The 18,467-nt window shown below is 34.6% G+C and overlaps 1 protein-coding gene across 50 annotated transcripts in view; it reads left to right on the forward strand.

Annotated features, from left to right (window-relative positions):
* The window catches only part of FIP1L1 (factor interacting with PAPOLA and CPSF1), a 77,927-nt gene that overhangs the window by 47,199 nt on the left and 12,261 nt on the right, over nucleotides 1-18,467 (forward strand). For 28 of the 50 annotated variants that reach the window (XM_021101227.2, XM_021101241.2, XM_021101230.2 and 25 more), the window contains 3 exons: nucleotides 7,484-7,510; nucleotides 9,546-9,600; nucleotides 11,525-11,580. In XM_021101227.2, coding sequence (XP_020956886.1) covers nucleotides 7,484-7,510; nucleotides 9,546-9,600; nucleotides 11,525-11,580 — 138 coding nt within the window. The remainder of the gene's footprint in view (nucleotides 1-7,483; nucleotides 7,511-9,545; nucleotides 9,601-11,524; nucleotides 11,581-18,467) is intronic. The other 22 variants (XM_021101231.2, XM_021101244.2, XM_084972050.1 and 19 more) reach the window with 1 other exon arrangement.

Genomic DNA, 18,467 nt, shown 5'->3' on the forward strand with positions numbered 1-18,467 from the left:
CATTTCATGTATTAACTCAATTTGATTCTTGACAACATCTGAAGTAGATGTTATTCTCATTTTTCAGTTGAGGAAACAGAGGCTTAAGGAGTTTAAGTAATAGCTAGTAATAGAACCAGAATTCTAACCTAAGCAGTTTTACTCAAATGCCTATTTTATTAGCTATATTGAATTGAAGAAGTGAATTGTTATTTATGTCAAGAAAGCTGTATTATTGGGTTTATGTATGTTCACTCTAGTTGGCTTAAAAGCTTTTTTTTTCTTTTTTTAAATTTGCATACATGTTTGTGGTTAAGGAAGTTAGGGAGATTGTTAAAATAGGAATCAGATTTTTAAAAAAAAAATCAGGTTAGCTGAGGTTTTGCTCTTTGCCTAATTTGTGTTAAGAAGTTATGTTTACTGATTAAACCAATTGTGAAATACTTGTATATTGGAGGAAAAAATTGTAGAATTAGAAGGATTGCTATTATAGAGTAGTTGAGTGTGTGTGTGTTTTGTGGTAAGATATACATAATATTGAGCATTTTTACCACCATAAGTATACAGGGCAGTGGCATTAAATACATTCATGATGTTGTGTAAACATTACCACTATCTATATACCTAAAACTTTTTCATATTCATAATAAAAACTGCACTCATTAAACACGATACCTTTCTTCCTACCCCAGCATCTTTTGGCCTCTTTTTTTCCTCTGTCTCTGTAAATTTGCTTATTCCAGGAGCTTCATATAGTAGAGTCATGTGATATTTGTCCTTTCGTATCTGGTTTATATTTTTTTAATCAAATAATTTAATAATTGTAAATAAGCTATTTTTTAAACTATAGTCAAACTGTATTACATTTTATGGTAGATTTTAATTTAGATTTTTAAATGTTAATTTACTTTAATGTCAGGATTTCCCTTATGGTGCTGTGGGTTAATTAATTAAGGATCCGGCGTTGTCACTGCGGTGGTGTGGGTTTGATTCCTGGTCTGGAAGCTTCCATATGCCTCGAGCATGCCAAAAAATAATTTAGTGTCATATTTTATTGTCTTTTTTTAAAATAATGCAGTTTATTGAACAAGAGAAGTGAGATTCAACTTAATTCATGTTACTTTAAATCAATATTAAGGCTCATGTGATTATGTTAATCCTTGGAAACAACTGAAATCTAGCTCATGGGTAGAATTCTACTAAGTTGAATAAGACTCTTTGCTTTACTGAAATGTAGCCTAATTAGATCACAGATGAGTTATCTCCCTACTTTTAAAGTTGGAAATAGGGTTTAGCTGTTTATCTAGATTTCAAAATATGATAAAAATTCTGCATCATTTTAGCAGAAAGTTTATCTTTCCCTAAAAGACTCTTGATAGGTACATTAGTGTCTTACTAGTTAGCCATCTAATACTGTAAATTATATGAACTTAAAATTCTTGTTCATTCCTTAAATATCTTAATTTTGACTTAGTGATGCTACGTGGGGTTAGGGAGAAACACAGCTCACATCTGGAGTCTTTCTGCATTGTGCACCTCCGAGGTCAGCATTGTGTTTAGATTATTTCCCTGTTAGCTCTCTGGTTTCTAGCATAGCGACTATCAGACGTTTTAGTCACAGGATCCCTTTACTCTTAAAAATTATTGCAGACCCCCAAAAGCTTTTATTTATATGTGTTACATCTGTTTTTATTAGAAATTAAAATTGTTAAAGTAGAATAATCATTATATTTAAATTATTTTGGGGGTACATATAATAAGCCCATTACATATTAATATTAAAACAACATTTTTGTGAAAAATAACTTTATTTTTCCAGAATGACAAAAAGCATTTAGTGCCAAGAGTGACCTTGTTTTACACTTTTGTAGATCTCTTTACTGTATGGCTAAGTAGAAAAAAACTGGATTCCCCTATTTGCTTCTTCATAAAATCTATTGTGATTTCATGTCATGTAGCTTCTGGAAAACTTCATTGTATGCTTGTAGAAGAATGAGCATGAAAATGGCAAATAACATCCTAGTACTTTTTATGGAAGGAGTTTTGATGTTGCAAATTCCTAGACAGGCCTTAGGGACCCTCAGGAAGCTCCAGAAACACTTTGAGAACTGCTGCTTTGGCAAAAGCTTGTCCTGTATTGGATGGATATTATCTGCACCGTTTAGGAAGTACAGTTTTATCCCTTTATTTGAGATGCAATTTTGTGACTATAGCATTTAGTAAGCTGATTTTATAGTTCCATGAAGGTTTTTGGTTTTACACAGCACATCTGCATATTAACTGATGATGCTATTTGCCGGAAAGTATGCATTTTAAAAATGTGTATTTTCCAAAAGTAATAACTTATTGAAAACTATTTCTTGAAAAATAGAACCGTCTCCATCTTTTTTCTTTTTTTTTGGGTCTTTTCTAGGGCCGCACCCGCAGCATGTGGAGGTTCCCAGGCTAGGAGACTAATCGGAACTGTAGCCACTGGCCTACACCACAGCCATAGCAACACCAGCTCTGTGATCTACACCACAGCCCACAGCAATGCTGGACCCTTAACCCACTGATCGAGGCCAGGGATCAAATCCGCAACTTCATGTTCCTAGCTGGGTTCGTTAACCACTGAGCCACAACAGGAACTCCTAACCGTCCCCATCTTCTATTTTATTGTCTTCCTATGTAAAAAACCCTAGTAGTCTATCAAATTTCCAGTAACTCAAAGTAGAGTGATGCTGATCATCTGTAATAAGCAGTATTTTTTGTATTTTTTGGCACGATTAAACAATTTAAATAAAAATTTAATAGAAATTAGGTCTTCTTTAGGATCTTTAATTTTGAATGTCTTTTTTACCCATGAATGCTTCCTTTATAACAGTTATATTTTTAATATACCATAGATACTATATTTTGTAGAATTTAGTAATGGCTTAATATTTAAATTAGTGTTTAATTAATTAAATTAAACATATTTAAATAAACATTTGTTAAATATTTAAATGTTTACTTAAATTAATATTTAATGATGAAATTAAATTAATATTTGATGATTAATGATGGTTTAATATTTGTGCTAGTCTTCCATTTTGCCATTGGATGTGAGCTTATAGAGATTAATTCCTTAAGTTATTTGTAAAAATAATTGGTATTTCTATCAGAAATTTTTTATTTGTCTAACATAGAATTTTTGTTTTCTGTATGTTTTTAGATTATAAGAGGATTAAGAGACCGTAGTAAAAGAATAGTTTACCTATTTTATAGTTAGCATAAAATTATCTTTTTTGTCTTTTAGATATGGAGTATGCTGACAACCATTTTTTGTTGCTTTATGTTTTGTGACTGTAGCACTTTTTAACACATTTTTCTTTGAAATTATTTCCATCCCTTTTTGCACCTTTGTAATTAGTTATTTTATTAAGAAATGAATTAATAGTAATTTATGTCATATGCTTTTTTCTTTAAAAGATAGATGGTAAATAATGTGTGTTTGTATCATATTAAAAATTTTGATACTTGGAAAAGCTATGCGATGGAAGGTCATATTTAAAGTCATTTATAAGCCTTGACATTCTGTATTCATTTTTGTGTGTGTGCAGAATTGCACAAAATTATGAGCTTGATGGCTTTAAAGTAGAAATTGTTGAGATTTAAGGGAAGTTATCAGGCTTATCTATTCCTAACATAATAGTGTTGATGAACTTTGGAATTTCCAAGTGAGAAGTAGGAAGCTTAGTTCACGTAGTTCTCCTGTGCTTTTTTCTTTCATTTGAACTTAGTAAAGATACGTAGTTATCATATGTATTAATTGGCTCTTGCTCCATAGCAAATTACTGTGGAATGCATTGGCATAAAACAACATATGTTTATCATTGAACAGTTTTTGTGGGTTAGCAATTTTGGGACAGCTTAGGTGGTCTCCTCCTTCAAGGTCTCACAGACTTTGTGATTGTTACCTCAAAAACTTGACTAAGAAAAGATTCCTGTTCATGCTCACTGATCTCTGTTGAAAAGATTCACTTCCTGTCCAAATGGCAGCTGGCTTCATCAGAGCATGAATGCTGAGTAGAGGAAACTGGCAAAATAGGAGTCACTCTTTTTTTATAACCTAGTTATGAAAGTGCCATCCCATTATTTTCGCTGTATTTCGTTTGTTAGAACTGTCCTTGTATCTAGCCCATCCTCAAGGGGAGGATATAAATACCAGAGGTATAAAAAGTTATGAATACTAGGCGGTGGGGGTCATTGGAAGCCACATCAGACTGCCTACCACATAATGCATTTTATGCAATAGGAATACACTGAAATGAATTCATAGGCACTTTTTATTGTTTTTTTGTTTTTTTTTTTTTAATTGAGTGCAGAGCCTCTATTTTGTTTTTGCTTTTTTGCTTTTTAGGGCTGCACCTGCACCATATGGAAGTTCCCAGGCTAGGGGTTGAATTGGAGCTGCAGCTGCCGACTTACACGACAGCTACAGGAATAACTCCAGATCCGAGCTGTATCTGCGACCTATACCACAGCTCACAGCAACACCAGGTCCTTAACCCACTGAGCGAGGCCAGGGATTGAACCTGCAACCTCATGGACACTAGTTGGGTTTGTTACCATTGGGCCACAATGGGATTTCTGAGCCTCTGTTAATTTTGTGAGAATTTAAAAAATACAGTTGAATTCATTTTGCTGGTCTGTTCCTTTCTATTTTTTTGCCTCAGTTCCTTCAGTCCCTTAATAGGACTTCAGATTGCTCTCCACCCCCATGCTGTTTGTTTTACTTCAAAGTGTCACATGCTTTGTTTGTTTCAAAAAATTTGAGATGAAATTTATCTGTTTTGAATATTGAGGTACTCACCAGTGAGTGCAATTAGTGTAGAAGTTTGAATCTAATCCAGTGATTGTTAAATACGTTCTCTGGTCAGCAACATCATCATCTCCTTGTTAGGAATGCAAATTCTCTGCCTCACTCCAGACTTACTGAATCAGAAATTCTAGGGGAGGGGCCCGTCATTCTGTTGTAACAGATTGTCCAGTTCTGATGGTGGCTGAAGTTTCAAAACCTCTAATCTGTTCAGTCCCTTTAGAATTCAAATATTACTTTGCTTAAAGCTTCTGGCCAGTAGTAGAAATCTTACTTTTACTCCTATATGCAAAGCTTTCCTGTATGCAAAACAAACTTTTTTTTTCCTACTCATTTTACAGATAAAAGATACAGAAAAGAAGCACAGTACATGTCTTGTGTATTTCAGGTCTGTTGGCTGGGCAGCACTTGTGTTGGCCAGGGAAGTTGGGAGTGTTGAGAAGACAGGGAATTTTAAGATGAATTTTCTCTTCTACTATACTGTTTCTCTTTTGTTAGCAAAAGTCAAATATTAAATATTGATTTCTTTTTTAGATGAGAATTGTGATGTCTAACATTATATCACATATTAAACTTTCTTAGTTGCATTTTAAAAATACATTTACTAATCAGAGTCAAAGAGTGGATTGTAGAGTATCATCAACTTTAAAGTTCTGTTTCAGTGAACATTTACCAATAAAGATTTACATTGAATTATTTTAGATGAAATGAGGTCTCTCACAAGAAGGGCCCTTTCTAGTTCTCATGCTAACTTTCTGGTATGTAGATATTTTAAGTGACATCTGTATCTGTCTATTTATGTATCATAATTTTTCTTTGCGTTCTTAATTCCTTGCAGTTGATTTTTAAAAAATCTGTCCTATGATACTACTGTGGCAAGATTAAAATTAAAAGCAGAATGTAATTTTACCTATCTCCAAAGCATACTTGATAGTTCAGTTGTATTTTTTTATTTTTTTGAGAAAGTTTGATAACCTAAAGTTTTTGAGGACTACATTTTGAGAGGGCCAACTAGTATTTTCTTAGTTATTTTACATGAATTCACATTGTAATTAACTGAAATGCTGTATGTTGCTCATATATTTATTTAGGTAAAGTTGCTAGGATTATAGAGTGGGTTGCGAAATTTGGTATAGTTCTTTATCACACACCCAAGAAAATAGTCATTTATTTAAATGTGAATACTAGATCATAGGTAAAGTTTAGTGGTGCTCTAAAAAAAATCTATACTCTTCTAAATCAGGTAGTAACAGATATTAAGAACATTTGATAATGCTCTGCCCTCCTTAATTTCCTGTACAGCTTGGTGTCTGAGACTGCTTGTTTGTATTGTTTGCTGGATTCTTCTAGTTTAGTAATGTAGGAAGCAGCAAGGGACTTGAGGATGGATGGGGATTACCATGAAGGGTAGCTTATTTTTGTGGATTTGTAGAGGCCTAATGATTTTTGAAACAGGATGGTGGCCTTAATATCTTTTTCAGTCTTACTGATTTTGTAAATTTAGCATATCCTTTTATTGCACGGGTGGTTAAATAAGGTGCTTGCTTCATTCTCCATTTTAAGGCTCCTTACTGAAGACCTTTTTGTGTAAATCTCTTATTCTCATAAAACATCACAAAAAATTTTAAATAAATTATAGCATATGTTTCCATTTATAGACAAACATTTGAAAGCAATTTTTATCATTACTTTTTCCTGTGCATTTAGTTAATGAATTAGATTACTTTTCTTTTTGGGGAATAATTTTGATGTACTTTTTAAGGTCAGATTTAGTAAACCATTCTGACTTTATTGAAGTTATTTAAGATATACATTGTTTCATGAAATTTTTTTTTAGCTTTTAAAATTTTCCTACTGAGAAATATCATTTTTCTTCAAATAAATAGTTATAACTTGCATGACATATAAAGTTTAAATTAGGATTTAAGGGCACATTTAGCTAATGTAAATTGAGGATTCTATACATAGTTTGTTTCTTACAGTTTACATGTGTGCACATGAGTGAAAATCACTCAAATTAGTATTTACTGACTTCTGTAGAAATAAACCACCCACATTATCTTAGTGTGCCTTGGGGGGGGGGTGTGTGTGTGTGTGTGTGAGAATTGGCTATCTCCCCTCTCTTCTCCAAGTTGAGGGAAATAATAACTCTTCCACACGCCTGTCAACAATAGTAAAACAACTCAAATCAACACTGGAATGTCCCTCGTAGCTTTAGTAAAGTGAGTATCCATCATCTTCCATCATCTTCAGAGTTACCTTGCATTACCTGCAGTATTTAAGAGCCCATCGATCACTTTCCTATTAAACTGTTAAAATAACACGATGATATTTTGATTATCAAACTTAGTGTTAATTTTATTGAGTTTGATATTTGTGTATGCACAAATGTGCTTTTTTTTAACTGATGTCTCACTTCGTTTGTGATTACACTAGTGTGGGAGACCTTGTTATCAAGTTGTTAGACTGGGTTATCATCAGGAAGTCTGATGTTACACTTGAATTGTTGATCCTCTGCAAGAAAAAAGAATACTTCTTTGGAGTGAATAAGCTAGGACAATGAGGCGAAGGGTTTTATTTCAAAGTTTTCTTTGGTGATGGCATAAATACATAACAGGTTATGAAATCCAATTACTATATTAAATTTCATCACTTGTTTTTTAGGTATTCCAATAACTGTACCACCTCCAGGTAAAACTTTTTTCATGTTTTCTCCATCATTGTTAATAAACATGAAATTTCAAGCTTATAGTTAAAGGAGGGACAGTGTTGATGTGGTTAGAATATGGAGTAGGCTATTGGGATTTCAAGGTCCTATTTTCAGCTCTGCCTTTGCTTCATTCCAGTTTCGATTGAGATATTTAGTTTTTTCATACCTGTCTTACCCATTTCTGTAGAAATAGAGATTCTGAGAAAATTCTTACCATATCAAGTTATTGGAGAAAATAGAGTATAGGATATAAAATACAATTTTTATTAAAATTGTTATTTCAGACCACTGAATTTTTTTATATGATAAAGTGACTGCAAGAGAAGAAAAAGATCATGTATCTTGACTTTACCGTGGTTTCTGATTTTTTAACCCTGTTGGCATAACTCAATATCATGAGAAAATATGTTCTGTACCACACAGGTTCACAACTGGTCAGATGGTTGTTCTTAGGGCGCTGATTAAATTGTTCATTGTTGCGATAATATGATCAATAGGAGTTTTTATGTGGCCCAGTGTTGTTTTTTACATTTTTTCCAGTTTTTTTTTTTTTTTTTTTGTAGTGTGATACAGATATGATAGTGAGTGTGTTTACTGAGTTCATTATTAAAAGTCAAGAAGTATAAAGAGCATGAGAGGCGATGATGCTTGGAAGGGTGGGTCTAAATTAAAAATGACCTTGATAAACAGAAGTAGTAGAGTTCAGATAGCATGGCATAGTACACATAGATGTGGGCTAGAGTGTCACTGATTATGTATGAATGTGGCTGAAAAAGACTTATCAGGAAAGGTCATAAAGGAATCGTTGGTGTGTCTTCATAGGTTAAAAAGAAATGTGGTTGTAAGGCTGTGTAAAATAGGATTATGGACTCTAGAACTAATGTGATAAATTGCTAAGTTTTACAATGCTAAGATGTTTAATAGAGGAGTTATGGAACCTAAAACTGGACGCAATGAAGATGAGCACGGTGAATTTAAAACAGCTTGAAGCAGGGCCAAAAATTGATTTAAATGGACTTTTGAGAAGGTTTAGGAAAACTGGGATTTATTTTGACATAGAATACTAAAAAGGAGGCTTAGTGAAAGTGTTTTGAAATACGTATTTCGATGAATTGCTTCTTGTCCTCATGCAGATCAGCGTGTGTGAATGTAGTGCGAGAGATTTACATTATATAATTTAATGCACTTCCTAATAGAGAGGGTCGTTAAAGCCTGGCAGAAAGTGGTGTCATAAGGAATTGGTATGATAAGTTGTAGAATCTTCAAGTCTTGTTGGGATGCTTTATTGCCTATCTGAATTTGAAAGTGCAGAGTAGATTAACTTTTAAGGTCCCTTGTAGCCATACTCTGTGGTATTTCATTTAGGTATTGTGAATTACTGAGAATGCAGACCTCATGATATAAAGGTGCAAATTATTTTCTCTCCAAACTAATTCAAAAACTACCCGATGTACTTTTCTTTGTAAAATAGTTCTTTAGGGCTGTGCAATTTAAAACATATTTTATGATGGATGTTCTCAGCCTTAAGCATTTATATATTTACTGTGAGATTTTATTTATAAATTACACATTTTAAGGAAATTTCTATACATCTAAAACTCAAAATACTTTTAAAAGAGGTAAATGCTATTTTATTTTCTTTTCTTCTAAAATACTTAAAGTATAACATCTCTGGTGGCAACACTACTACTGTTTTATATATGGAAAAGGTAAGGCATTGAGATTAACTTTCTCATTACTCATAAAAATGGGCTGTGTGTGGTGCTGAAAATAAGACCGGGTGTCCTGACTCCCAGTTTGTTCTCTGTGTATTAGACCAGACTGTTCATTTAAAGTTACATTGCTCCAGAAATCTGTTCATAAACTTAAGCTTCATTTTTTTTCTGTCCATTATAACATAGAGAAGCACGTCATGTCCCCAGAGAAATTTAGTGACACACAGCAACTTTGTTAAACTCTTGACATATAAATGTACATTCTGTTAACTTTTTTTTATCTTACGATTGAATGTTTCAGGTTTTCCTCCTCCACCAGGTGCTCCACCTCCATCTCTTATACCAACAATAGAAAGGTAAATCAGTATGAATACTGTAAAAATTTTTTTATCATTTATAGGCTTTTGACTGAAGAATCATGTATCTTGGTAATATTTTTAAGGATTTAATTTTATGAACAATAGTACCTGCCTTTTAATTCATAAGTCTTGATCTATATTAGTTACTTTTATGTAAGATGTTAGACCTATAGCCAGATAACAAAAACAGGACAAAGAAAACTGAATGATAGTATTTTGAGGAGTTCCCATTGTGGCTCAACAGTAACGAACCCAACTAGTATCCATTAGGATGTGGGTTTGGTCTCTGGCCTCCTTCAGTAGTTTAAGGATCCGCTGAGTGGCTTAAGGATTAAAGATGCGATGTTGCCGTCAACTGTGGTGTAGGTCACAGATACAGGCTCAAATCCCACATTGCTGCTGCTGTGGTACAGGCCAGCAGCTGCAGTTCTGATCTGACCCCTAGCCCAGGAATTTCCATGTGCTGCAGGTGCGACCCTTAAAAAGACAAAAAATAAAAAAATAATAGTATTTTGAAATATCTTGCTTTGATTTATGACACTCTTATTAAAGAAACCCCTAGCTCGAGGTTTTTTAAAAATTTGGCTATAGTCAATTTTGTGGGCCATATGAACAGATGATTAGTAATCATGAATAATGCATGTCTGTTTTAGGAATAAGTAAGGACAACTTTTATCAGGAACCACAGTAAAGAAAAGCTACCTTATTTTTTGCTACCCAGTGCAACACAGCTTCCACAAAGGAAGGTTGAATCCTTTCTGCATGGCAATAGCCTTATTTTTTGTACCTTGCATTTATGGTTTATCTTATTTGGAATGCTCTGGTAAAGAATATTTACCTCATGGATGGCAATACCATGTTTAACAACATAGGCTTTGGAATCACATGAACCTGTTTCACATTTTGACTTCAAAATTTCTCAGCTTTGTGTTTCTAGGCAAGGTTCATAACCACTCATTGAGACTTAGATTCCTTTTACTAAATGGGGTTGATAGAGTTGTGAAGATTAAAACAGCTAGTGAAAATAATATATTTTTGGCAGATAGAAGTAACTAATAAATGGTAGCTATTATTTCCTTTTAAGTGGCAAATAAACTATAAAAATATTTTTGAAAAAGTGGTTGAAAATATTTAAAAAAATTAGTGAGAATTTTATATCATTAACATCCAACCATGCCTATGATTTTCAAAAGAAATGATAAATCACAGCGAAGTGTGAATTGTGAGACCATAGGGATTTAATTTTAAGACCGTGTTTTCTTAATCAAAATGTTAAAAAGTAGTTATTTGTTGACTGTCAGTAGAGCTGAGTTTCTGGTTTTTAATCATTTAGTTCAGTTTTTTTTTTTTTTTTTTTTTTTTTTTGCTTGTTAGGGCTGTACTTGCAGCATATGGAGGTTCCAGGCTAGGGGTCGGATTGGAGCTACAGCTGCTGGTCTACACTACAGCCTCAGCAACCCTGGATCCGAGCCTTGTCTGATCTACACCACAGCTCATGGCAACACTGGATCCCCAAGCCACTGAGCGAGGCCAGGGATCAAACCTGCATCCTCAAGGATACTGGGCAAATTGGTTTCCACTGCGCCAGAATGGGAACTCCAAACTCAGGTTTTTAAGTATAAATTTTAACTAAGTCTGAAATACTGTTCTTCTCAGAGTTGCTGTTATCTTGTGAGTCAGGCTGAATTGATTGGATTATTATATGCCAACAAGCTGTCTTTTCTTTACAGGTAGATGTTTTAGTAGCTTGAGGTTAAAAAGCCTATTTCTTGAAATTAAAAAATAAAATTACTTAATTATAGCTACGGAATTATATGGTGGTTAAATAAAAGTCGTAATTCTGCCTTATAGTTTTCATTGGCACCAAACTTAAAAATTAGACTTTACTTGCAACACGTAAAAATACATTTTTCTTCTACAGTGGACATTCCTCTGGTTATGATAGTCGTTCTGCACGTGCTTTTCCATATGGCAATGGTAAGTGTCATTTTTTAATTGCCAGATTCAGTTTTAATCAGTAAAGTACTTAAATATAAAACCTCTTAAAACAAAAGAAATGTACTTCCACGGTTTAAAATACTATCTTATAGAACAATTAAAAAATATTAACTAACTACAGGAATAACTAGGTGTTACTTATATTCCAAGTTACTTAACAGAATACTTGTTATTCCTTTTATCAACTGTACTTTTAAAAACTAGGGATATTTGTACCTTGACTTTTCCTTATAAGGATTTGGGATTTGTTACTTTATTGTCCATTATCTTTCTGTTTATGACTTACAACATTCAGTTAACCTCCTCATCTTTTCCCCCTTACTGGCTTTTTTTTTCTTCTAGATCATTTGGCCAAGTCATCTTTCATGTTCACTCGTGACAACTTTATCCATTCTAAGGGCTTCTGACACCACTTTCTGCTTAGACCTTTTGATATATTCATTTATTTTAAAAAAGTGCAATGCATTGAACTGGTTTCAGAGATATAGTAAATTAGGCATAGGTTTGCTTACCTTCAACAAATGTATAAGCTTCTGTCAACCAGGTGACAGAAGAGGTGTGTGTCATGGGAGCATGGTGGAGATTCTCCCACTCCAGAGGAGTGGGGTCTAGACCTGGGATTCAAATCATGTTCAAACACACGGAATGAGAGAGAGTGTGGTAGACTTTATGACCTGAAAGAAGTGTGGTGTGGCTGGATGATAGAGAATGCATGATGAACATCTAGAGATGAGACAAGAAATGGTGCAGGGTATTAGAGCCTTGCTATAGTGTTTAGACCTTATTGATAGGGCTGTGAGGAGCCCTTTAATTTTATGATGATTTGTATAATTGCTTGATTTACATTTGAAAAGGGTCTGATCTTGCTAGTTACTGTGAGGAAATTGTAGATTTGTAGGGTGGGTAGAAAGGTGGGAATGACTGAGATGCTTACCTGATTGGGAGAACCAGAGCTGTTGGGGTAATCCAGATGAAGAAATTTGTGGTCCTGTATTCAGCTGTTACTATGGAAGGTGGAGAAAATGAGTGGTTTCAAAGGCATTTGTGCAATAGAACTTACAAGTCTTGGTGAGAGATGAGATCATAAACTTTAGTTACCTTCTTCTAGGTATTTGTATCAGGGTGTTGTACTGTCTTTCAGAACCACCTTGTTCAAAGCCACACCATTCATTCGCATAAAGAGGTAGTTTTTGTTATTTGTTTCAGTGGTTATGCTACTTTTTTTTCCCCTCCCCCCCCCACCCCCCACCCCATGGGCTCCTAGGAAGTCATAGTCTTTGGGTTGGAATCTTGCTTCCTCCTCTCTTTTATTTGTGTGATTTTATAGGTCTTCAACCATTAAATGGAGAGCATAGTTCTTCCTCTTGGGGTGAAGTTCAGTGAGAATTCATTGAAGTATCTTCGTTCTGCCATTTAATAAATACTCAAATATTCACTCTTTAGTTTTGTGATTATCCCTACCATCTCCAACAAACTCTTTTAAGTTCCTTCCCTTTTCTGCACTGTGAGGCAATGTAGATAATTTTTAATGCATAGGCCTTGTGATTAGACAGCCTGAGTTTGGGTCCTGGGTCCATCTTCTCTTAGTAATAACTTGGGGTAAGTTAAACAACCTGAATTATTTTTCTCATCCATTAAATAAATTTTTAATATAAAATGCTCAGCACAGTGCTATGTTCTCAGTAAGCATTGTTTATTAAATTGATTAAATTTTATTTTTGCCTCTTTTGTGGCACTTGTCACTTTCTGCTTTGTCATGAAATTCCTTGTGATTCGTTTCAGTACAGATGAACATGAGGAATACCCCAGAAAGAATAAGACTTAATTCTTGAGATTACATGTACAACTTCCTTGTGGAAGATTTCATTTTAAAAAACTAGCTCTGAGAGTTCCCATCATGACTCAGTGGAAACAAATCCAACTAGGAACCATGAGGTTGCGGGTTCAATCCTTGGCCCTTGCTCATGGCTCAGTGGAAATGAATCCAACTAGGAACCGTGAGGATGTGGGTTCAATCCCTGGCCCTTGCTCAGTGGGTTAAGGATCCAGCGTTCCCGTGAGCTGTGGTGTAGGTCGAAGATGCCACTTGGATCTGGCGTTGCTGTGACTCTGGCATAAGCTGGCAGCAACAGCTCCGATTGGACCCCAGCCTCGGAACCTCCGTATGTCGCAGGTGCGGCCCTAAAAAAGGACAAAAGACAAAAAATAAGAAACTAGCTCATCAGTCATTTAACATTTTCGAAAAGTAATTTATGCACATTTTTAATTAAAAAGCAATAGTTTTTTGCTCACTCCTTACCATGCCCTTGGAGATCAACCTCCCCCTCTTTAATGAAAGACATTTTTAGTACTAACAATGATAAGGCATAGTGCAAGAATTAGGTAGGTAGAGGAGAGTTCTTTATCCTGGTCAAACAGAACCTTGGAAAGAAGATAAGTATAGCCTCCTCTTTGTTAGTAATTCTGTTTTACCTTTGTTTATTTTAGAATTTCGTGATTCATTCTCGAACACTGCTAAGGAACTATAGATGGAAATACTGATTTTTCCTGATGTGCATGTTAAGACTGTGCTTTATAAAGTAATACCTAGGTAATCATTGCAGGAATACTAAAGAACTTACAGGATATACTAACTAAAGAACTTTGCAGAAGTACTAAAGAACTTTTCAGTGGTTTTAGTTCTTCTCATGGTCTGCATGGCATTTCTACATAGGCTTATCAACCCACTTCTTGATTATGTAACTTTTAGATACTGTCTGTTATCTTCCTAGTATGATAGATGTATATGTTGCTCACTTGCCACCACTGCTCCTCTCCTTACCCCCGTGATGATATTATATAGGGATAATTATACTCAAGCCCCTCAAAGAAAAATGTTTCTGGCAAAAACATTGTCATTTTTTTCTTATACCTCATCAGCTGTGCAAAGTCATATCACATTTTAATTGGTTTGAAGCATGACTTTCTCTACCTCAAGAATATAAAGATACTCTTCAATTCATTTTTTTCCCCAAAAAGTTTTCAAATTTTGTTTTTCAAGTATGAGTTCTTAAACCATGTGGAATTTTTGCCTATGTTGTGAAGATGCAGTTGTCCCAGTGTTATTTGTTAAGAAGTTTACCCGTCCTTAAGGATCTCCGTTCCTCTGTATCAAGTTTCCCTGTATGTCTGGATCCATTTCTTAGCTTTCTAGAGACTATTCATTCAGCTAATTTAACTACCCCTGTGCTAATAATGCCACACTGTCTTAATTTTGAGTTTTATAGTAAATCTGATATCTGGTTTAGCAAGATCTACCTCATTCTGCTTCAAAAGTATTCTTGGTCCATTGCTCTTATGTATCTATTTTATTCTATTTAATTTTATTTTTTTCTTTTTCAGCCGCATCTGCCGCATATGGAAGTTCTGGGCTAGGGACTGAATCAGAACTGCAGCTGTGACCTACACCACAGCTGTGGCAATGCCAGATCCTTAACCTGCTGCTCAGCAGTGGGAATTCCATTGTATAACTATTTTAGAATCAACTCTTTTTTATTATGAAAAACTGTATAGAGGTTTTTAATTATCAACCAAGTTTTATTATGCTTACAATATGACAAAAACTGTTAATTCATGTAATCCTGATATCCTAATAAAGCAGACATGCTGTTATGATCCTCATTTTATGGACTAGAGAATTGAAGAACAGCCAGATTTAAATAATTTTCCTAATGTCAGACATAGTAAGTGGCAGAGTCAGGATTTGAAACCATTGCAATCTAGCTTCAGAGTCTTTTCTCTTACTGTACCATATTGTTATTACATTGATACTGTAGGTCATTTCATAAGAGTTACCCTCTCCATTTATGGAGATATTCTTTAATGTATTTCAGTTGAGTGCCATAATTTTCTCCATAAACCCCTTGTACATTTTTAGGTTTAATTAAAGGTACCTAATGTTTTTGTTGTTCTTATGAATGGTATATTCCTTTAACCTCCATGTTCTGTTTGCATTTGCTTGTATTTAAGAATAGAATTGGTTCGTGTGTTATTTATAGTAGATAAATATATTGATCAATATATGTTGACCTTGTAGCCACTTACCTCTTGAACTCTCACTGTCATTTGTCCATTAATTCTCTTCAGACAGTATCATCTGCAATTCCTTCCTTTTCAGATTCTTATTCTTCACCCACCCCCTTCGGTTTTGTTCTGGCTGGGATTTCTGTGTAATGTTGAACTACTGAAAGTGAAGTTCTTGTCTGAGGTCCCCTCTCTACCCCCCCCCCCTTTAAAGGAAGTGCTTTTATATTTATACGACTAGGTTTTTACTCCTAGGATTTTTATAAAACCCTATGTCTGAAAAAGGAAAGTCTTTTCTAGTTGTCCAGGGGCTTTTAAATTGTGAATGGATATTATGTTGAGTTTTATTAAATGCTTTCTGAGTTGATCATACTGTTTTTCTTCTCTCTTAATGTGGCAGATTTCTAAATTTTTCTAATATTAAGCCACTGTTTATTTGCTGAAATAAACCTAACTTGGTCATGATTGATTAACCTTTTTTATTTTTTAAAATAAACACTGACTTCTTTAGGATTTTGACATCTAAGTTCATAGGTAGGATTGGTCTGAAATTTTCCTTTATTTGTACAGTCCTTAACTGGTTTTGGAATTAAGACTACATAAACCACATGGGATAAGTTAGGAAACAGTCTTTTTTTCCCCATCCTCTTGAAGTTTATGTTAATATTAGAGTGGTCTGTATCATAAAAGTTAGTAAAACTCACCTGTAAAAGCCGTCTGGTCTTGTGGAAAAGTTTTAAATTACTGATTTAATGTCTTTAATAATTATGGGACCATTCAAGATTTCTTTTTTTTTTTTTTTTTTTTTTTTTTTTTTGGTCTTTTTTTGTCTTTTTAGAGCCGCACCCATGGCATATGGAGTTCCAAGGCTAGGGGTCCATTTGGAGCTGTAGCCTCTGATCTACCCCACAGCCACAACAACTTGGGATCTGAGCTGAGTCTGCAGCCTATACCACAGCTCACAGAAACAGCCAGCAACCCACTGAACAATGCCAGGAGTTGAACCCGCATCCTCATAGATGCTAGTCGGGTTCATTAATTGCTGAGCCACAATGGGAACTCCTTTTTATTTTTGATTTACTTTTGTTTGGTAAATTATTTATTTTTTAAGGAATTACTCTATTTCAGCTAACTTTTTTAATGTATTGGTTTCAAGTATATAATATTCTCTACATTGTTTAATCTCTGCAACATCTGTAGTTGTATGTAGTCCCTTATTGGTTCTGCTATTTTTTATGAAGTCTCTTTTCGTCTTAATCTTGTGAGAAGATTATCATGTTTTACTAGGTCTAGCCTTTGAAAACCATCTTTTGGCTTTGTGTATTGGATGGTAGTTTTCTATTTACTTGGTTTCTAGTTTTACCTTTATTGTTCCTTTCTCTTGGATTATCTGTTTTTTTTCCATAAGTTCTTAAGTTAGAAGCTTAATTCATTCACTTTCTGTATTTTTTAATGTAGTGTTGTGGGATTCTTTGTTTTTTTTGCCCACACCTGCGGCATATAGAAGTCTCTGGGCCAGAAATCGAATCTGAGCCACAACCTTGATCTACACCACAGCTGTGGCAACACTGGATTCTTAACCCACTGTGCTGGCTGGGGATCAAACTCAACGCCTCAGTAGTGACTCAAGCCACTGCAGAGACAATGCCAGGTCCTTAACGGCGTAGCACTTTGCCATGCAGAAACTCCGAATGTAGTGTTTTTTAACATTAATTTCCTTTCAGAGCAGTTTTTATCTCTAGATTTTCAGTAATATTACATTTTTGTTTATTTATGTTCCTTTTTTTTATGTTCCGCTTTTAAATGATTTTAAATTTGTGATTTTTTTTGACTCCTGAGTTATCAGAAATGTGTTTTTTAATTTGAAATATATGGAGATTATTTTCTCATAACTTTAAATTTTTACTTGTAATTTAAGTTGTATGCTGGTCAGAGAACATGATGTCTCTCATTATCCTTTGAAAGTGTGTAGTATTATTTATTTATTTATTGCTTTCTAGGGCCACACCCACAGCATATGGAGGTTCCCAGGCTAGGGGTCCAATCTGAGCTACAACTGCTGGCCTACACCACAGCCACAGCAACACAGATCCAAGCTGTGTCTGCAACCTATAGCACACCTCACGGCAACACCAGATCCTTAATCCACTGAGCAAGGCCAGGGATTGAACTTGCATCCTCATGGTTACTAGTCAGATTCCTTTCCACCAAGTCACAAGAGGAACTCCTGAAAATGTGTAGTATATTTTTATAAATGTTTTATATGGGTGAGAAGAATGAGTGTTCTCTACCTGCTCTGGGCAGTGTTCTGTTATGCCCATTAAATCAACTTTGTTAGAAGCTCAGTTCTTATATATCTGTAGTTATTTTTATTTTTGTCTGCTCAAAGTGTCAGTAATTGAGAAAGTATATTAATCTCTCATGATCATGGTGGATTTTTCTGTTTCTCCCTGTTTTAATGTACTAATTTTTACTCTCTAAAAAGGAAGGCTGTGTTGCTGAATATTTGGCATTTTAATTTGTTCTGTCTTCCTGGTCAGTTGCATCCTCTGTCTTCATTCAGATATTCATCCTTTCTTCCCTAGGGAATCCTTCCCTGGCTAATCCTTTTTGTATGACTGCTTTGTCATGAATATGTCTATTCCTAGGGAAATTGGGGGATAGTAGTAGTTTTTTTCCCTCCCAGCCTTTTACTTCAGCCGTTTTGTATCTGTTCATTTCCCTTATGTTCAGAATACAGGTAGACTTTATGAATTCACTCCATTTTATAGTCTTACGACTTTTTTGAGCTATTCAGACTTGTC

Source organism: Sus scrofa, chromosome 8, assembly GCF_054392235.1.
Source record: "Sus scrofa isolate SSC_HxYL_T2T_F1_AM1 chromosome 8, Sscrofa_HxYL_maternal_Yorkshire_Landrace_v2.0, whole genome shotgun sequence".
NCBI classification, from domain to species: domain Eukaryota; kingdom Metazoa; phylum Chordata; class Mammalia; order Artiodactyla; family Suidae; genus Sus; species Sus scrofa.